Source organism: Coenobita brevimanus, chromosome 76 (assembly GCF_032717465.1).
Source record: "Coenobita brevimanus isolate Jiangsu-jjx chromosome 76, ASM3271746v2, whole genome shotgun sequence".
Lineage (NCBI taxonomy): Eukaryota > Metazoa > Arthropoda > Malacostraca > Decapoda > Coenobitidae > Coenobita > Coenobita brevimanus.
In genome coordinates this window covers 14,680,443-14,703,097 of record NC_137029.1, presented here as the reverse complement: position 1 = coordinate 14,703,097, position 22,655 = coordinate 14,680,443, and the positions used below count along the sequence as shown (strand labels likewise).

General features: G+C 43.8%; 1 protein-coding gene across 1 annotated transcript in view; it reads left to right on the top strand.

The window, feature by feature from the left end:
* Window positions 1–22,655, top strand: part of Nep3 (M13 family metallopeptidase neprilysin 3) — a 659,418-nt gene that overhangs the window by 587,594 nt on the left and 49,169 nt on the right. The window contains exon 13 of the mRNA XM_080279018.1: window positions 648–852. Coding sequence (XP_080135144.1) covers window positions 648–852 — 205 coding nt within the window. The remainder of the gene's footprint in view (window positions 1–647; window positions 853–22,655) is intronic.

Genomic DNA, 22,655 nt, shown 5'->3' with positions numbered 1-22,655 from the left:
CATTGTGGTGCTGATGTGGATGTGATAGGAAGCGTTATGAGGAACACACTGAGGTGGTTTGGCCATGTGGAGAGGATGGAGGGTGAAAGACTGACGAAGAGAGTGTATGTGAGTGAGGTGGAGGGGGAAAGAGGGAGGGGGAGGCCGAGGATGAGATGGAGGGATGGGGTGGAGAGGTATATGAGAGAGGGGGGTGTGAGTTGGGAGCAGGGGAGTGAAATGGCGGGGGACAGGGCGACTTGGGGGCGATTTGTTTGTGGCCACCCCAAACGGGATTGAGGCGTCTGGCAATAGATAGATAGGTAGATGATGGTAGGCAGAATAACATGTAAGAAGTTCTCTAACAGAAGGGGTTAATGAAGATTGTTCTATCATTTTTCACAGAGTTCCTTCCTAAGATAAAATAATATGCAGCAGTAACTGGAGTAAATTAAACACAATATCCTCTGTCAAAAGGGGTTAAGAAATACCATGCACAATAATATGCCTTTTCTTTTCTCATTATATCTTGGCATTTGAGAACATAATTTAATTCATAAATCTGTGAGCCAGTTAAATATTGTGCTTTTTTTTTTTAATTGAACACTTCTGACTTGTTTATTTAGATTTTTTTTATTATCTCAAATTTGCCCTCTTCTTTCCCATAGGTTACCCAGATTACATCCTTAATCCTGCTGAGTTGGATGCAAAATTTGCAAATCTGAAGTTAATGGAGAATGAATTCTTCCAAAATAATGTCAACGTTAACAAATTCAACGTGAGGGAAAATTTGAATCGACTCAACAAGCCAGTGAATAAGACACTATGGGACATGTCCCCTCCAACAGTAAATGCATACTACTCACCCAGCAGGTAAAAACAAAGGGAGGGTAAGGTTTTTTGAGGTTTTAAGTTACATGGCCCTTGAGCCCCCCCGTGTCCCTGTGGAACCTGTGTTAAATTGACATCGATATACAATAAATCAGTATGCGATAGGTTTTCACTCAATGTAACCCTATCACATACCGAGTCGTGACTGTACTCTGCTGGATGGTAATCATTTACCAACATCTGGATGCCTAATTGTAAATGTGCATCAGTGTGATATGACCCATAAGATTCAAGCCTTAGGACTGGGTGGAGTTTATTGGTCAGATGCTGCTGCTCAGGGAAAGTGACAAGTAGAGTTGTGTTAAAGGCCTGAACTGAATACCCTAGCTCCAGGTCCCTGTGCTCCTAATCTAGCAATACAGATTGGATGATAGATTAATGGATGGTACAGAGAGACTGGAGGGAATGTGCTTGTAGAGATAAAGATGATTGAGAGTGTTTTATACACAAGAGTTCAGATAGGATGGGAATGTGCTTGTAGAGAGAAAGATGTTTGAGAGCATTTTGTACACAAGGGTTCAGATAGGATGATCCTGAGGTTTATATAATATGACTATTGTATGTAATCTGAATATGAGGAATATAGAAGAGAGTGGGACTGTACTTTGTATGGAATATATTTTTTGTATACAAGAGTTTTGATGGATGAGGCGGTTGAGAAGCCAAAGGATGATTAAGGGAAAGAGGAAGAGATTAATCTTCTAACGTGGGGATGATCAGGGTGTGGGTGATGTTGGGCAGCCCGATGACAGAGAACAGGTCAGCATGGAAGCAATTTGTTGGTGCCCAACTCTTGTGGAAAGAAGATGTCTTACTACGGTTAAATAGAGATAGGCAGGAGTGTTGTTGGTTAAGAAAGGGATGGATGGTGTTCAGTTTGTTTATAAGGGCTCCAGCATGCTTTCATACATTAGCTTTGATCACCTAATAGTGGCTTTCCAAACTTTTCAAACTGCATGATCTGTAGCAGCATGTCTATTCAGTCCCTTATCCCTGAGGTCACATTGTATACCGTGGATCCAGGTCTTTTTTGATCTTCCTCTTGCATATCTTCCCTCAGTGTTCCATGCTCTCCACATACACAAATCATCTCCATCTACCTCTTCTCATCACATTAGAAATACATTCAAGTCCCAACCTTCCTCTCAGCTCATCATTTGGAATTCTAACCCCCCTAGACTTGACATGCACTGTACATCTGATCATTCTAATCTCTCTACGTTTGAGCCTGCAAATATCCTCCTCATTTACTGCCCAAGTCTCACTACCGTATAGCATTACACTCCTAACATATGCTGCATAAAAGAACCCATTACCATAGGCATGCCCCTGCAGTGTTAGGAAAGGCAACAACTCTCCAAACTTTTTCCAGCCACTCCTTAGCCTTGCTACCAAGGGTGGTAAGGGTAGCCCCACCCCCAGCACATATGATGTCTCCCAAATAAAAAACTCCATCCACTTCAAAGACTCTCTGGCAGATTAATTCTTTCCCACTTCTCTTCTTCCATTTGCTATCCTTTACATATCAGGCCATGGCCTCTAATACCTAGGAGCACTGGACTTGCTGACCATGGTGGGGGTCAGACTTGCTCCAAAGCAAGGGGTGCTAGAATCTCTGGTGGAGGAAACTAACTGTCTTTGGAAGTGAATCTTGGAATTTACAATGCCCAAACTCTTGCTAGGGAAACTATCTTAACTATTCTTCTTGAAGAACTGTGAGATGTAACTTGGGATACTGTAGATCTTAGCAAGGTCAGAAGACCAGGTAAGGCATTCATAGAATTGTCTCATGGTCACATACTGTGCTACAGAGGCCAGCAAGAAAAGAAGGAACATGGTGTAGGATTTCTGGTTAACAAATACTTAAGTGGCAACATTGAAGAATTCTTCAGTATAAACGAGGGAGTAGCAGTCCTAATAATAAAACTGAATGAGATACAAGATGAAGTTAATCCAAGTCCATGTATCTTATGATGAGGATGAAGTAGAAAAATTCTATAAAGATATAAAGGAAGCAATGAATAAGCAGAAAACCCAGTATACATTTATGATAATATCGTAAGACCTTCCATATCCGGCTATGGCCAGACCTGGCCATAGCCGGTTGTAGGAGTTTTCTGGATGATGGAGGATAATGGACCTTGTACCTAGGTAAGCAAACACTGACTTTATTTCACCATTCATGTTCAACTTGCAAATTCAGTGATGCAGCTTAAACTTCTCCAACCAGCCATTACTGTAGGCACTTCTTTTCAACACCCATTTCTGAATGAAAATTTGGTAATTCTATACCAAATGGGTGCCCCAATTCCACCTATATTATAACAAACTCATTATCTCATGGTAACTAATATTGGTTGTATCGGATACTTTAATGTGAAGCTACAGAACATGGTGAATGTTTTTGGTATATCAAATAGAGCCAGGATTCCAGCGGCTTGAATGATGAGTGAATGGAAGTGTGGCCTATTGGAGTGGGCAAATTTGGGCTGTCTGGACATTGCTACTCCTCACCCTGTCCTAGGGTGGGAAAGGAGGTCCATTGATGATGATCTGTCTATCTATCTATCTATTGCCAGATGCTGTAATCCGGTAAAGGGTGGCCACAAACAAATTGCATCCATGTCGCCCTGTCCCTCACCATTTCACTGCCCTACTCCCAGCTCACACCCCCCTTTCTCATGTACCTCTCCACTCCATACCTCCATCTCATCCTTGGTGTCCTCCTCCCTTTCCCCCCCCTCCACCTCACTCACATAAACTCTCCTCATCAGCCTTTCACTCTCCATTCTCTCCACATGGCTAAACCACCTCAATATGTTTCTCTTAATGCTTCCTATCACATTCACACCACAATGCTTCTTCACTTGCTCATTTTTTCAGTCTCTCTCCATGTGGCTCCACATGCTTCTCTCAAATAACTTATTTCCACTGCTCTCACTCTTGACTTCTGTCCCTCCAACAAGGTCCAAGCTTCACTTCCATATGTTAGAGTTGGTATCACAGTATTGTCATGTAGTAACTATTTCACTTCCATGCTCACTTCCCTGTTTCTTATCACTCCTTTCAAGGAACCAGCAACCTTTTTTCCTTGTTGTACCCTTTCAAGCACTTCACCCTCTAAACTAACATCCTTATGCATCACACTACCCAAGGACTTAAACACACTCACATTTTCCATTTCCTCCTCATCTAACCTCTCTGTACATTCACTGACTTCACTTCTCTCGAAGACCATAACTTTACTCTTCCCTACATTCACCTTTAGATTCCATTTCTTACTCTCTCTCCCAAACTCATCCACCAAGCCTTGTAGCTCCCCTTCGTCTTCACTTAACAACACAGTATCATCTGCAGACAACAGTATTGGGAGTTTCCAAACACTGCCCTCTCTCATTAGGGCCACTCCAACATCCACTGCCCTACATTGTATCTCTTTTATAACTCCATCCATATACAGATAGAACAACCATAGAGACATAACACGTCCCTGTTTCAATTCAGCCTAGAAATAGAAAAATCAACTCAGTTCACCATCCACACACACTGTAGCCTTAGCACCCTCATATATACTCTTCATGGCATTCAACAACTTCCCATCTACTCCATATATGCTTAATACTTTCCACAATCCTTGTCTGTCCACCCTGTCATATGCTTTCTCCAAATCCATGAAGGCTGCATACAACTTCTTTCCCTTCTCTAGAAACTTTTCCACTAAAGATCTTAGAATGAATATCTGACCTACACAACCTCTTCCCTTCCTAAAACCTCCCTGTTCTTCTCCAACTAATTCCTCTCTTATTTCCCTAACTCTGTCAGTAAGTATCCTACCATATACTTTTCCTATTACGCTAAGAAAACAAATGCCCATATGATTACCTCATACTTCTTTTTCCCCTTTTCCTTTGTACAGGGGAATGATTATACCTGACTTCCAATCCTCTGGGACTCAACCTTCCCCCCAGGCCAATCTGCACATCTTCAGCATTTTACCACACATTCCATCAATTCCTGGGGCTTTCCCCATTTTAACTTTCTTCATTGCTTCCACAACTTCCATCCTACTGATTTCTTCCTCTTTTCTTACATGATAATGATGATGAACTAATTTTGGTACATATACAACACAGTTAATTGCAGGATTGTGACTGCAGGAAGTGATTGAGAAAGGACAAAATATACCTATTTTTTGGTATTTAAGAAAGCTGCCAGGTTACCCACATCATGTGTTTATCAACAATCTCTCTGACTGCCTGCATTGTTTACCAACCATCACTCCAACTGGATGCCTCAGTGTATCAAACATGCTCAGAAAATATGTGCAAAAAAAAAAAAAAACACTAATAACACTGTCAAAGCTGTGGAAAACTTAGCGATTTAACTAAACTTAACCTAACCTGATCTAACTTGGCCTAAATTAACTGCCAGACCCCAGATATTTTTAACTTAACCTAACCTATCCTAATCCATCCTAACCAAATGTAGCTCCCCCAAAAACTGGGGTTCTCATTAAATATTAACTGAAGATCCAAAACCCATCATGGCAAAATTTAGCTTGATATCATACAAAGATGATGTGCCAGTATTTTACTGGCCCAAGATACTGTACAGTATTTCGTCTTCTCTCATTGCTTTCCAGCCTTTTACAAATGTCCAGTTTATCCTTGACAGTCAACACTACACGTTTTTGTTGAGGCCCAGCCTTATGGACAGATACTTTGGGCATGATTAAGGAAAACACTGAGTGTAGTGTCCTTGCAAGAGAATCTTACAGTTGGCCACTCCACTGACAAATCCTGCTCCAAAACTGAAACCTCCCACACAGTGTGGGTGGCGTTTGTAGGTACCGACTGATGGCACACATATACAGTACATGCACCAAATTTGAATTCACTGTTATTATTATTATCGTTGTTTTTACATCATTTTTACCATTTTTTTTTAGCATACAATGGGCTTCTTGAAAACTCTGGTTGTCAGAGGATTCTGGTTGTTGGAGAGCTGTATATGAGAGGTTTTGCTCTGGAAAGGCTGGCAAGAAAAGAGTATGTGAGACTGCAGTTGGGCAATTTGGAAGGGATATTCAGAATATGAGAGGTAACTTGATAGTGGAATATGCTGAAACAAACAGCCTGAGAATGATGAACTTGTTCTTTCAAAAGAAAAAAAAAGAAAAAAAAGAAAGTAGTAAGTGGACTCGGAAGGGACCAGATGGTGAAGCAAAAAGTGAAATAGATTTAATCCTCACTGACAGATCAAATTCTGGTACAGTGAAGTAATGTAACTGCACTGAACAACATGAGTGTAGGAAGCAGTCACAGAATGATGAGAAGCCAAGTTGTATGGGATCTCAGGAGAGAAGAGAGGAAGTTAATCTGAAAAAATAGCCAAACCTTTTGGTAGTGAGGGAGAAGGTAGCAGAATTTAGTATGTCAGTTCAGAATAAATACTCACAGTTAATGGATAATGTAATACCAGCACAGAACAAATAAACAAAAACTTATGAGAATAGTAAATGAAGCAGCTCTAGAAATAGGAGGCAAGAAACATGAGACAACAGCAGCAAGCTCTCAGAGATTACAAAGGTACAGGTACTTCTAAAGAGGAGAAGAAACATGATTGGAAGGACAAGAATAGATAACACTGAAGCATCTGAACTAAAGAAAGCTATCAGTAAGATGAAAAATGAGAATATTTGAAAGTTTAACATGAACAGAACTGAAGAAACTTTATGGAATGGAGGAAGCCTGAAGGCAGTGAAGCAGAGACTTCGTATATGAAGAAACCAGATGCTTTCTCCTAGACTGTCTCATAGAGAAGTAATGAACATCAGAAATGAAGTGTAGCAGAAGAATTTCATACAAAACTTTACAGTAGCTGTACCACAGTCATGGAGATGGTTCATGCCAGAGAAACATGAGGTTCACTCATCCCCAGCATTACATTAGTTGAAGTAAAGAAGGCTTTGAGGGCAATGAAGAGGAGCAAGGAAGCAGGTGATGATGGTATAACTGCTGATCTTATTAAGAATTAATAAAAAAGCAGAGCTGCCTACATGCATACCGTGGTTTAATGATGCAATTGGTTAAGTAAAAACCCATCACTAGGTGGAGTATCATATCTCAGGGTAGATTTAACATGTAAAGTATAGAGATGCATTTATGAGCCTTGGGTTTCCCCCTCAGCCAAGTCCTAAGTCCACCAAAATGAGTCCCCCAACAAGTTTAAAGCCAGTCTAAATGGCCTTATAGCTGTAAAAGAAGCTAACCTAAGCCTAACACCAGTAAATAAGTCACTTAAACCAAAAGATAAAAAATCTGAAAATCATTAAAAAATGTCAGAAAATATCAAACACCTCTCATCACTTCTCGTAAGTCCACGTCTGGTCCTGGTTGTCATCCTTGCTACCCCCCTCCCCCAAGGCTAGGGGACATGTGGTGCTCCCTAGCACTCACTCATCCTCTTCAAAGCCTTCAAACCTCATCTCAGGGAGGGTCAGAGGGTGGGGGAAGCCTGGTGAGGTGGGGTGATGTTAGCAGGAGGCTGATGCACAGGCTCTGGGGATGACTGGGATGTGATACGATGACTCAGGAGGTGGTGATGGGATACGATGTGACGACAGACGAGGTGGTGTGGGAGACAGCTGCAATGACTGGTGAGGTGGCGAGGGAGACCGCTGCGATGACTGAAGAGGTAGCGAGGGAGACAGATGCAGTGGCTCACGTGATGGCGAGGGAGACAGAGGCAGTGACCGTAATGGTATGGGAGATCGAGGCCAGGGCAAGGAAGGTATTGATGGAGTGGTGGAGTGCCGGACTGGGGTCTCAGGTGAAATGGGAGACGGGGATTGGCTGGAGGTGAGGTCCAGCACTAGGGGCTGAGCACATCCTCGGCGGGAGAAGGCCCTGGATGTTTCTCTGCTGGTCAAAGGCTGGGGAGATCCTCTGTGGGTTGCTGGTGTGGTGGGGGCCTGTTTGAAGAAGGCAGTGATTATAGTCTGCTTGGCCACCATCTTCTTTTCCTCCAGTATCATCCTATACACCTTCATCTCCTCCTCCAGCAGATCGGATGTGTGTCTGATTCGTCCTGGGAGAGGGTCTCGAGTGTGCGTAAGCATGTTGACCTTTTCAACTTTGGTCACCATCTCCCTCAGAAATTTCATACTAAGGGCTTGCACCTCAGGGATGACCTCCTCCTCCTGTGCCTCCTGGTGCACTCTCCGTATCTCCATATGGAAGAGCTCCTCATTGCTGAGCTTCTCCCTGTGGCTTTCCAGGACCTATTCCATGTCCTGCTCATCGACTTCCCCAAAGCCCGCCTCATGCAGCAGTTGAACAATGTTCTGCCTCACCCGTTCCACCGGCGGAACTTGCACGCCCTCGAGGAAACTGATAAAGGAGTGAGCGCACTATGACCACAGCTTCCGTTGCACACCATGCATGGTGGGCTGGCATACTTCCTGCCATGCAGCCATGATGTGGTCAGTGGCATGGCGTATATTGTATCCCTTCCAGAAGGATAGCACCGTCGTCTTGTCATTGCTGTCACATGCCCTCACCAGCTGCTGCATAGTGTGGCAGAGGTAGTACGCCTTAAATGTCGTGATAACCTCGTGGTCCATGGGTTGTAACAAGGACGTGGTGTTGAGGGGCAAGAACACCACTTCTGTGTTGCTTCCCCAGTCCTTCATCACAGGCACATTATCCACCACCACAAGAAATCTGTTCGCCAAGTTCTTCCTCAAGTCTGGCATAAATCTTTAATTTCCAAACTGCCCTCTTACAGTTTCTATCCTTCTATCTGTGCCTTCATCTATATCTTCCTTTCTGGTTGTTCTATAGCCGCTGTAGTAGACAGCCATCATTCTTCTCCTAGATCTATCAACAGTGGTGTTCCTCAGGGCTCTTTCCCATCACCAACTCTCTTCCTTTTATTCATCAATGACCTTCTAAACTGTACATCTAACCCTATACACTCGTACGCTGATGATTCCACCCTTTACCTTTCCATTTGGTTCCCACAATGTCCATCTCAGCAGTTACTTCAACAAACAAGGAATGAGGCTATGGCACACCTAATGTCTGACTTGGCACATATCTCTGACTGGGGTTAAATAATCTTGTTGTTTTTAATGCATCAAAGACTCAGTTTTAACACTTATCAACCCGACATAATCTTCCACAGGAGTACCCACTAATGTTTAATAATATCCAGCTCAATCCTGCATCATCCTTGAACATGCTTGGGTTTTCATTCACTCGGGACTTATCTTGGAAATATCATATTGCATCTCTTGCAAAATCTGCTTCCAAGAGATTAGGTGTGCTAAGACGACTCTGTACCTTCTTTACCCCTGCACAGTTGTTGACTTTATACACGGGTTTTATTCGCCCCTGTTTAGAGTACAACTCTCATGTATGGAGAGGCTACCTACATACAGCTCTTCTCAATAGGGTGGAATCAAAGGCTTTTTGTCTCATCAACTCTCCTGTTCTTACTGGCTCCCATCAGCCTCTGTCTCTTAGCCACACTGTTGCATCTTTATCTCTTTTCTGTCGTTACTTCAATGGTCACTGCTCCTCTGAACTGTCTGCTTGCTTCCCTCCACCTCTACGACAGATGCGTAGCACCCGTCTAGCAACAAACTCTCATCCCTTTTCTGTCCAGCTCTCTAATGCAAGAGTTAACCTTTACTCTCAGTCCCTCATTTATGCAACAGGTCAACTCTGGAACTGTCTCCCTCTGTCTGTATTTCCTACTTCCTATGATCTCCAGTCTTTCAAATCCATTGTGCCCAGGCATCTCGAAATGAACGGATCTTGAATTTGGCTCTCTCTTGTATTGTTTTTGTTTTTTCTTAGAGGGAACGGTTTGTGGGCTCCTGACCTTTGGTTCCTTCTTTTTTGCATTAAAGAAAAAAAGAATGAGAGAGGTAGGAGTGGAAATATGATGAACAGATATCGGAAATCAGCCAGGCTTTCTTATTGGACTTCCAAATCATCCCTAAATTCTCCTTAATGTACCCCACCAAAGCCCTAGGGTTTTCAGAGTGGTAGACAAGGAGCAGCTTTAACTTGAGGTTATCCTTGGTGTTTCCCTCAGGCAGCAGTGTAAGTTTGTCCTTCGAGATCTTGAACTCTGGCGTAGACTTTTCCCCTGTAGCAAGAAATGTCTTTGAGGACATTCTCTTCCATAAGAGCCCAGTCTCGTCAAAATTCAAAACCTGCTTCACACTGTAGCCACCCTCTCCAATGATGCACTTCAGATCATCAGGAACACTGTTGCTGCTACTGTATCCACATTTGGTGTCTCACCATATATCCTGACATTGTGAAAGCTTGCCCACCTCTTGATGTGGTCAAACCACCTATGGCCAGCCTTAAAGGTTTCACTAGCATCATGATTCTGCCCCACCTTATTTCGTTCCACATTGAGAAAGCCTTCATGCATATGATCGTCTGACTCAAGGGCACCTTCCTCCTGCTCTGGTCCTCCACCCATGTGCGGAGCATTCTCTCCAGCTCCTCCATTGTAGGCTCTTTATGGTGAGTGAGATGGGAGGCAGTGAAGGTTGCAACCTCCCCAGCAGCAGCCTTGATGGCCTCCCCCTTCTTGATAATGGTGGAAACCGTTGACTGGGCCAGGTTGAGAGCTGAGGCAAAGGCACATGTGCCCTTGCCTCTGTCATCGCGCTTAAGAATATTGAATTTCACTTCCAGAGACACAGTTTTACAAGCATTCTTCGTGGGAACATCACCAGCACCAATACTAGCAGGCTGCTTACTACCCCAACTAGGATCACCAGTACCTCCTTTAGCACCACCACTAGCACCAGCACATGCAGCATCCTTACCAGACATGATCACACTTATTTAGGCCAAAATTCACACAGAATCATACTCCACACATGATTAATATCACTGACCTACTTATGGCAATGTTTGGACACAGTTACAATGCACTACGATAGCAGCTTGCGTAACGTTGGTGAAGCAGCATGATGTGGGACAGGCAAGCATAAGTGAATTCCTTGCTTGGGGCCAGCTGATGTGAGAAGAATGATATGGGTGCACGCAGGGTGAGCGATGGCTGTGGAGGCTGCACGAGTGTTTCTGTGCATCCTGGGAGGCGGGCGGGCTCAGCTGGCCGTGGGAATGTGCATGATTCAAAATTTTGGCCCATCACTCCTGGATGAGACATCAAAGGACCCGTCGTTAAACTGGGGCACGGCCATCTTCAGGCAGGGTATGGTGGTATTTCTACCCCCATCAACATGCCGGTATCGCATATACTGTAGGAGTATCGTATCTCAGGGTCTGCCTGTATCTATCTGTAGCAAGATGCCATAATCCTGTAAGGGGTGACTACAAACATATTGACTTCATGTCACCTTCTCCCCTGTCAGTACGCTGCCGTCCCCCCAACTCACAGCTTCCTCTCTCATATACCTTTCCACTCCATTCCTCTGTCTCATCCTTGGTCTCACTCTCCCTCCCCTCCACTTCACTTACATACACTCTCCTCATTAGTCTCTCTCTCCATCCTCTCCACATGGCCAAACCACCTCAGTGTATTTCTTCAAATGCTTTTTATCACATCCACATCCTCACCAGAATGCTCCTTCACTTCCTCATTTGTGTCACTCTCTCCATGTAACTTCACATGTTCCTCTTAAATAACTCATTTCTACTGCTCTCACTCTTGACTTGTGCCCTTGCAGCAAGGTCCAAACTTTGCTATCATACATTAGAGTTGGTATCACAATACTGTACTATCATGCAGTGACTATTTTACTTCCATGTTCACTTCCCAATTTCTTATCATTGCTTTCAAAGAACCAGCTACCTTTCTTTCCTGTTGTACCTTTTCAAGCATATCATCCTCTAAACTTCCATCCTCACTCATCTCCAAGTATTTAAATGCACTCACATTTTCCATTTCCTCACCATTTATCCTCACTTTGCATTTAGTGAAGAGAGGGAAGAGTGACTGCAACATCTCTCTTCCCTCTCTTCACCTTTAGATTCCTTTTCTTACACATTCTCCCAAACTCATACACCAAGCCATTCATTTCCCCTTCTTCATTTAACTACACAATATCATCAGCAAGCAACAAAACAGGAAGTTTCCAAATGCTGTCCTCTCTCATTAGGGCTGCTCCAGCATCCACCGCCCTACCTTGTTTGTCTTTTATGACTCCATCCATATACAGATTGAACAACCATGGAGAGGTGACATCCCTGTTTCAATCCAACATTCAGGAAGAAAAATTCACTCAGTTCACCATCCATATGCACTGCAGCCCTAGCACTCTCATGCATACTCTTCACGGCATTCAGCAGCTTCCCATTTAGTTATTCTTAGTATTTTCCGCATTCCTTGCCCATCCACTCTGTCATATTCTTTCTTCAAATCCATGAAAGCTACATACAACTTATTTCCCTTCTCTAGAAACTTTTCCACAAATCACCGTGAGGTGAATATCTTGTCTACACAACCTCTTCCCTTCCTAAAACCTCCCTGTTCTTCTCCCATCTAATTCATTTGTTATTTCCCTAACTTAATATGTGTCCTACCGTAAGACAAAGAAGAAAAATGCCCATATGATTACCACACACCTCTTTTTCCTTTTTTTCCTTCGTACAGGGGAATAGTTATACCAGACTTTCAATCCTCAAGGATTCTGTCTTCCTCCCAGGCCAGTCTGCAGTTTTCATATCCATTCTACTACTATCTTTCTCCCATGTTTCAGCATTTCACCACACAGTCCTTCGGTTCCTGGGGCTTTCCCCATTTGACTTTCTTCATTGCTTCCACCAGTTCCATCCTACTGATCTCTTCCTCTGTTTTTATCTCCCTCCATCTCCCAGCCACTTATACTCGTGTTACTTTCATTTGTTATGTTTAGCAGTTCTTTAAAGTGTTCTCTCCATCTGCAAACTATTCCTCCCTTCTCCAATATCAATATCCCATTTTTATCTTTCACTCTTATACTACCTTCTTTATCACCCTTCCTTACCTCCTTCCAGAGCATTTTTTTTTTTTTTTACATTCCCTTCACTTTACACTTAAACTCCTTCCAAACTCCTCATCCACTCTCTTCATACTGTCTCTTACAAATCTTGTCATCTCTCTCTTCTTCTCTACATGACTCTCTCTTTCATTTCTCAACTTCTCTCTTTCATTTCTCAACTTCCTCCATGCCTCTGCCTCCTATTCACTCACTATATGGTTTTTTCTTTGGCACCACAGCTTGTCTCGCCACTTCATTCCACCACGCTGTTCCTTGCACCCTTATTCATTTTCTCTTCATCCCATACATCACCTCATATGCTGTACAGATTTCTTTTATGAATACTTTGCACACACCTTCCACTTCCCTCATCTGCTCCAGATAATATTTACCCATTTGCTCCTCCATGCCTCTCTTATATTCTGCCTTTTTTTTCATCCTCTTGCAACCTTTCTGCCCGTCTTTGTATGGACTGCATCCTCCTGCCCATCTCTCCTTCCATTTATCCATTGCATTTGTACCTTGACTCTCACCACCACCAGTTAATGTCAGAGAATGCATTTCCCCAACCTCTGTGTGCTCTCGCATGCAGCACATATTTTCTCATCCACACATACATAACCAATCACTGTTGTCCGTTCATTCAGTTCACCACCTACCTTTCTCATCGCTCGCCATGTATACCTGTGGATAATTTTGTGCCTAACAAGGGTGTTGGCTATCACTAAACCCCTCTCCACACAAATGTTCACTAGAGCATTACCATACTCATCCACTTCTGGAAGCACACCCCACTCACCATCTACTCTATCCACCTTCACTTTATCTACTTTTCCATTCATAACCCCCATCAGAAACATCCTTCATTCCTCTCAGACTTTCTGTGTATGCTTCCACATTTGTCTAGCACTCTTTTTTCACTCTGCTGGCACAGTCTTCTGATGGCACATATACACACACAATCACCCACAGTCATAGTCCTACTTTCAATCTTAACAACACAGTCCTTGAACCAACTGATCCATAGTCCTTCCTTCTCTTGCACACAGCAATACATACATCCTCCTTTGCCCTCTCATTCTCACTTTCCCACACACATATACCCAACTCATATTCCCACTCTCTCACCCTCTCATCTCTTCATTTCGTCTCCGTCAGTCCACGTATGTCCACTTTTGCATCCACAAGCACTTAAGGAATTTCTCTGTCTCTTTCACCTAATTGTTTTCACCCCTCACATTCCATGTTGAAATCCACATCGTGTCCTATGTCCGGTCCTGGTCATCACCTGTTGATCAGTCCTTGTCCGAGACATTTTGTTTGTCTTTTTAGTTAGTTGTTTTCTGGGGAGGGGCACTAACCCTCTGCCAACCCACTTGTTGACATGTAGGGAACATGTGTGGGTTGGTGAAAGGGTTACCACTCAGCGTATTAAATTATTTCCTGGCTTACAGGAAATCATTTGGGATGCCACTCAGTGCAGAGTCACCCTGGAGTAGAGTAGCACTGTAGTGAATGAGTGGAAGATGGGCACCCCCATCAACCACATGTTGCAGTATTTTCACAACAGCTGAATCAAAGTCTTTTTCATAATCAACAAAGGCCTTTCATAAAGGTTTCTTACATTCTGAAAACTTGTCGATCACCTAATTAATAACAAACATGGTCTGTTGTCAAGTAACCACTTCAAAATTCTGCCTCTTCCATTTAATCATTGTCATTTCTGTACATTTGAGCCTATGAATATCCTCTTCCTTAACCTGCCGCAACCCAGCAGATTTTCCACCACTGGCCCTCCCCAATTCCGGCAGATTTTGGAAAAATTTTGTTTTGGCTCAAATCTCTGTTCTTGGTGAGAAACAATGGAAAATCACAAAGAAAGTGGTCACCGGGGTCTGTAAGTGGCCTACACAGGTATACCTTCCATACACCTGGTACCGTGTTCTATGGAGGTGCTCTGCGGCTGTCACGTTTTGTATGGTAGGGCTTAGTATGGGAAACCATTCACAATAGGTAGATATTTATTTACAAAAAAACATGGACCTTGCGTGGACCTTGCAAGAGGGGAACAAGTCAAGAGTGAGAGCAGTGGAAATGAGCTACTTGAGAGGAGCATGTGGAGTGACATGGAGGGACAGGTTGACGAATGAAGAAGTGAAGGAACATTGTGGGGTGGATGTGGATGTGGTTGAGAAGATTAGGAGAAATACACTGAGGCGGTTTGGACATGGGGAGAGAATGGAGAATGAAAGACTGACTAAGAGGGTGTATGTAGGTGAGGTGGAGGGAGGGAGAGGGAGGGGTAGACCGAGGATGAGGTGGAGCGATGGAGTTGAGAGGTATATGAGGGAGAGGGGGTGATTTGGGGGGAGGGTAGTCAAATGGGTGACAGAGCGACTTGGAGGCGTTTTGTCTGCGGCCACCCTTTGCGGAATTAGATCGTCAGGCTATAGATAGATAGATAGATAGACAAAAAAACATGTAGTACAAGAGTATATTGGTTTTCATACAAAAATAAAGGTGAAATAAGCATTGCTTCATTGGACGAACCTAGCAAAAACGCCCAAATTGGTCAGTGATGATTCGCTAACATTGTTGTTTCAACATATGTTTCATTTTTTCAATTTGCTTAATACTTTTCCACTAACATTATACCCGTTTTTCATTTTATATAACTGTTATCACACATCTACGGCCTTACGATTATATTTAGCGTAATGTTAGCACATATTTACATAGTGAGCGCACCCGCTATGCCTGAAGTTTCAACTTACATTCTATTTTTCCACTTACATTATACTCTTCCACTAACATTACACCTGTTTCCACTTTATATAATTGTTATCACATATTACAGGCCTTACTGTTATAGTGAGCGTCAGATTATCGCATATTTACATAGTGAGCGAATTCGCTATAAGTACTGTTTCAACTAACATTCTATTTTCCACTTATACTTTTCCACTTACACTATACCAGTTTCCACCTTATATTACTGTTATCACTTACTTACAGACCTTACTATTATAGTGAGGGTCAGATTATCACATATTTACAGCACTTAGAGCGTCATATCGCAAGCACACACACTAATGTGTGGTATTCTTTGAAGTAAGGCTCAACGCACAAGCCAGTTGTTGCAGTCCACACATTCATACCTCGTGCCTTTTCTTTGAGTGGTTTCTCTCATTCTGGAATTACTACAAACGTGACACCACCGCTGGAGTCTAGGGCGGTTCAGTTGAGGAGGTATGGTGCTGGGGAAGTGGCATGGTGTGAGGCGTAGGGGAGTCTGTGTGGCAGTGGCAGGGCGGTGGCGGTGGTGGGGCCTGTCCTCTGCATATTTCGTGATGATTTCACGGGTCAGCTCCCTCGCAAACCCCTCGAAAGTCTCTGAGGTTCCCGTTGTCATGGAGTGGAGGTAGTGGCAGTTCAGGACCATGATATCAAGCAAGTAGAAGAAGAGCTTTTTGTACCACTTCATCATGGTCCTGGCACACTCCACACTGGAAATCATGGAGTCGGACTGGTCCACTTGCCTCATGTTGATAATGTAGTCCAATACCGACTCAGGTTTCCAGACATGGCACCTCCTCTCGCTGCGGTAATCCACGGAGTCTGTGTGGTGCATGAGGGGACAGTGTACTGTCGATAGGAGGGAAACTTCCTTGTTGTGGTTCCACAGAGTGGCGCGGATGTTATCTGCCTTGAAAAAAAACACCTCATTCTTGTCAAGTTTTCTCCCAACCTTGACCATATGCCAGCGGTTTCTCTGTACTGTACCACAGACTCTGGTGTCGTGCAGGTGTAGGTACCGTGCGGGAAGGGGGCTAGTGTACCAGTTGTCCAGGTACAGCACGTGACCACGATGAAGGTACTCCTCTATCATTGTCTTTACCACGGTCCCTGAGAGTCCAATACTTCGATCTTCTATTGTCTGTCTGTGTGCCGGTGTACAAGACTCTGTCTTGCACATAACCAGTCTTACAGTCACACATAACAAAGATCTTGAACCCAAAATGGTGTCTCTTGCTGGGTATGTACTGGCGAAAAGAAATATTGCCTCTCCACAACACGAGACTCTCGTCTATGACAAGGTCTCGATAAGGATAGAAGGATGAGTGGAACTTTTCCCGCAGGTGATCAAATACCAGCCTTATTCTCCTCATTCTATCCGTGTTATTAGCATTAGCAGGATCATTGGCATCATAAAAGTGGGGGCAGCTCAGAATTTGCTGAAATCAATTCCGGCCCATTACTTTCCCAAAGAAAGATGTGCTGGTTTTAGGGTCCATAGACCAGTATGCTGGAATTTGTCTTTTCCGTACAACACCTGTCAAAAGAACCAGGGCTAGAAAGATACACATCTCACTTATGGTAACTGGGTAATCATACTGGAGGAAGTGCCTGCTTCTCCTACCTTCATGCTCGCTTTCATGGTGCTGGCTGCTTGCAGATGTGTTAGTCTGTTCCACAGTCCGCTCCACAAACTCCTCCCCAAAGAACAGGTGGAAGAAATCCACCCTGGTGGAGCTGGCGTGGATTCCTGGAGCCGTGCAGCCAGACCACCACTCCTCAGTGAAGGGGTGAATGATGGAAGTGAAATTACTCCCCTCTTCCCAGTCCCACGACACACTACCGTCTCCAGCCTTGTCCCCATCGTCGCCTTCGTCGGGGTGGGGAGAAGAGGGTGGTGGGAGAGGTTGGGGAGGTGGAGAGCGGCGCCCTTCCCCACTCACGCTCCTCTTCCCTCTTCCTTTTCCTTTCCCCTTTTCCTTCTCTTTCCTTCCTTTCCCCACATCACGGGGCTGTGGGGAGGAAGCGCAGGAACATTGCAGGGCGAAAGACGTGCTAGGGAGCGGCTCCTTCTCACCTCCCCACTGCCCACGTACACCATGTGCTTGCACTGCCTCCCTCCCACCACCACTTTCACTTTCACTGCTCACTCCTGCCACACCACTTTCCCTTTCACCACTCACTACTACCACACCACTCCTGCCTTCCCGATACAAAGCACTAGACCCATACCTGATTCTCCTCCTCGCTGTCCCTTCAGCTCCCCATGGCGAAATCCTTTCTCTCCCTAGCCACGAGGTATCACCACGTCCCACGGCTCCGTCCTCGTCCTCGTCATCATCATCCCCCTTGCCCTCGCCCTCCCTTTCCTCTAGGGGGTGGAGAGAGGTGCATGCGCGTGGTTCGGGTCCAGGCTGGCCTTCTCTAGCCTCACGATGCATCACGTATCGCCACTTCCTCAGAGACGGCACTTCCTCGTCGCTGCTGCTTGTTTTGTCCACGGGAAGCACATAATCCTTGTCTGCCACATTGTTATCAAGTGGGGAATCACTGTCACCTGTGAAGGCATCCAGGGTGGCTTGAATTTCAGCATCAGAGAGACCTCGGCACGCCATGTCTGTGCTGGGTCACTGCTAACAGGTGAGTGACTGAGACAAGGGAGCACGTGGGTCACGCGGGGTCGGGGAGTGTCCCTGCCTGGTGGCGGGTTGTGGAAGGTGTCCCGCGCCTGCGTACCAAAAATCACACACGAGATTTGAAAAATGTGCAAATGACGGACCTTGCAATTGCAAAACGTATGGGTACATCATCGGGTGTCACCATGACAAAATGTGGCAGTGTATCCATACGTCGTCGGGACACCTCGGGTTAACTGCCCAGGTCTCACTACCATATAGCATTTCATTCCTAACACATCACGCCTGTGATCTCCAGTCCTTCAAATGCAGTGTGCCCAGGCATCTCGAAATGAACAGATCTTGAATTTGGATCTCTGTTGTTTTGTTTTTGTTTTTTCGTGGAGGGAATAATTATAATAATAATTATAATAATAATTTTGCAGGCCCTTGGCCTTTGGCCCCTTCTTTCTATCATTGAAAAAAATGACAACAACAACAACAAGAAGAACAAAAAAAAAAAAGATCCTTTAGCATGGAGGGAGAGCCCTCTCCCAGTGTCAAGAGAGGCAACAGCTCCCAGAATTTCTTCCAACCATTCTTATCTCTTGCCACTGAGCTAGCTCCAGTCCCACCTCCAGCACATAACATGTCTTCTAAGTAACACAAGTCTTCCACACATTCAAGAGGCTCACCAGGAAGATCAGTCCTATCATGCTTGACAATCTCCACATGCTCTCCCTGACACATGACACACATGAAATCAGCATTATCACACAGCCAGCCTTTAATACCACTACATCATTTATATGCCCACATATTACAAATACTGCACAAGATGGATTTACTTCCCATGCCCTTGTGACAAACTTCACATGTCCACTCTCCCTCTTCTTTGATATTACCACCATCCCTAGATACCATCATTTATGTTTTATCTGCATTTACCCTCAGGCTTTTGTGCCTCATACCATCTCTCCACTTCCTAAATCTTTCCTTCATCTCCGTTTCATAATCATCATCATCCGAACCTCCTTTCCCACCCTAGGGCAGGGTGAGGAGTAGCAGTGTCCAGACACCCTAAATTTGCCCAATTCAATGGGCAGCACTTCCATTCACATATCATTCAAGCCCACAGAATCCTGGCTCCATCAGATAGGCCAAAAAAAATTTCACCGCCTTCTGTAGCTTCACATCTCTCTTTCATTCTCTGCAGTCAACACCAAATCATCAACACACAATATTTTCCATGGGAGTCATCATGTGACAGGGCTTCAAGCACTATGATAAACAATATGGGGCTCAAGACTGACCCCTGATGCATGTCAGTGTTAATGTTATTAATGCTAGGACTTTCGAAGCAGAGTCTTCTAAAGGCCAGTGACAGTTTGTGGCTGGTCAAAGGAATTTTCTAAACATAAGGTGAGTTGGTGGTGGAATGTAAAAGTAGAAGCAACAGGATGAGAAGTGTGAAAATTCATTAAAAAACTGAAGAAAGGTTGATATTAAGAGCTTTACTGGATGGACAAGCACAGGAATAGGACCAAGAGATGTAGGGCAAAGACTAAGGGACAGAAAGAAATAGCTGACAAGTTAATTGGTACTGAACGGAGAGCTGTTATAATCAGGATAGCAAATCAGATAGTATGGGAAATTCAGGAAGCATTCAGGAACGATGCAGTAATGTTAGTTATTGCAAATGAAGATTTAAAGAGAGCATATAATGAACACTAGAGTCATTTTTTGAATGCAGAATCTGACTGGAACAAGGAGGAATTTAGCACTGTTGAACCAGAGCAGGGCTCACCACCTTCTTTAAGATTAAGGAGGAAGCAGTTGGAAGCAGTCAAGAGGATAATTTAGTTAAGTAACTGATACATTAAAAATAATGAACCGAGGTAGTGGTGAAAATGAAAACTGAGTTGCCAAATGCACTTGTAAAGAAAGTAATAATACCAAAAGACTGGTTGAAGATTGTGCTTGTGAATGTGTATAAAAGCAATGGTGATTTGACAGAAAGAGGTAAGTACAGAAGGGTAAGGCTTTAAGGTCAAACAGTGAGAGTTATGGAAAGGGTAATTGAAAACACGATAAAGAGAGGCTGTGGGTATAAATGAAATGCAATTTGGTTTTGTGCCAGGATGAGGCACAGCTAATGCAATATCCATTGTTTGAATTGTTTATCAAGAGAAATACCTCAGTAAGAATAGAAAACTGTATCATGTAGCAGGGGATTTGAAGGTTGTGAATTCTGAAGGTAGAAGTAAAATGGGCTATGAGAAAGCAGTGTATTGATAAATGGATCATGAAGTTGTTGATGAAAGTGTACAAAGGGGAACTTCCCCTGTGAGACTGAGTGAATTCTTGGAGAGTAATAGGATGCATCATGATTAAATGCTTAGTTCATTGCTGTTCAACCTGGTACTTGAAATACTGTCAAGAAAATTTAAGAGTGAGCTACCTCAGGAACTTTTACATGCTGATGATTTAGTTTTGGTTGCCGAAGCTTGCAGGAGACCAGAGAGAAATTCGAGAGGCAGAGGGATAGGATAGAAGTAAATGGACTGAAAGTTAATACTTCACTGCTGTAGTAGAATAAGATCATGGTCAATAGGTTTGAAGGAGGTTATGACATAAACCAAGGTACACCTGCTGATATTTCTATGTTAGGTATGTAACTATTAATTTAAAAAATTGAATACAGTAATTCCTCCAAGATCCGACGTAAGACAGCCAAAGGCATGTCCGGGACTTGGGAAAAATGCCCCTGGACAGGTACTTATAGACCCCAACCCAACCTAACTTTGAATGCCACTTAAATAACTCCCTACTGGACATGCACAACACCTATTTAAGACCCTATGCACACAGATAAGGGACAGAAACCATTAAAACAATAAAAAAGAACCTGAGAATGAGAAAGCAGAAGTGAGTATGGAAAATATTTAGCAGTGTACACTACAGGGTACTTACGACAGATCTGTGGCCGTCGCGAAGATTAACTCGCCTCCTCTATGGCTCTGATAGTGGTGAAGGTGCACTTGAAACACGTACAGTAATCCAGCGTTGTGCTGCACTTAATCCTTTGCGCTGTGAATTATAATTGTTTAACCCCTAAACCGCGGGGTTGTTTTGGCTTGACTTCCGTGTCTCGCGGGCATATTCGCGCTCCGACAGACTCTCTAAAAATATTTGCCAAAAATCAGTTATTAGTTCTAGAATATTAAAATTACATATTCCTATGGCACATACCTTCACCTTTCTCCTGAGATGTTTGTTGAGCCTTCATCGAGTACCGTAGGACTTGTGGAGACCTCTGAAGTTGGGTAACGAAGTCTCCACTTTACACTTCCCGACAACCCATAATATGATTACCACAGCCTGATATTATCACTAGAAACACTATTCTATGATTTTCAAATAGTTTGGAATCCATACTCCCCCCCAAAAAAAACACTGTGAAAGCAATGAAAATTACTAGCGCGTATGACCTTCCCACTTGCGCTCGTTTGCCGCTGGTGTTCTGTCATTTATTATTCATAAAAACACTCACACTTTATATTTCTATTACTATATGACACTTATATATATCTGCTGTCTTTATTCATAAGTTTTCTTCAGTAATAATAGTTTATTGTCACTAGGCATTCAGTTTCTCTTTCAGTGAAATACGTAGCATTCACTTTCTTGTCCTGGATACTGGCATTGAGAGCGAATCTGTCACTTTCACATTCACTTTCATAACTCCCAGTATTCATATATGCTAGAGTGAAACTTTCACTTTCATTACTCCTAGTATACTGTATATACTCATATTCTTATATTACAGTAATCACTCTAATATCCGGACGCCCAATAACCGAACATCCCCACTACCCGGACCTTATCGTCCTGGGATCCAACATTCCCAAAATGGTCCGAAAACCCAAAAAAATAAAAAAAATAAACGATTTTTTCCCGTCCGTAATTTGAACTTGCCGCGCGCGCCGCGGGAGAGCATTGTTTTGGTGCGTCATTCCTCCGACGTCCGATAGAGCGCTGCTGCATCCTCCCCACTTCCCGCCTGTCTCTGACCGCGACTGGACCTACGCTCTTTGCAATGGCTGCCCACGTGCTCGCTTTTGTGGTGGTGCCGTACCTGCTGCAGAGCCTCCTGCTGCTCTTGGGCCTCCTCTTAGTGTGTGTGATGATGGCCCCGCCACCTGAGAAAAGGAAGAGAGTGGTGTTGACTCTGGAAAAGAAGAGGGAGATATTGGAGAAAGTTGATGCGGGTTGGTCTTCTTCCCGTATTCTCCATGAGTACAACCTGGCCCGGTCGACTTTGTTCGATATCAAACGTTCCCGAGACAAACTCATGC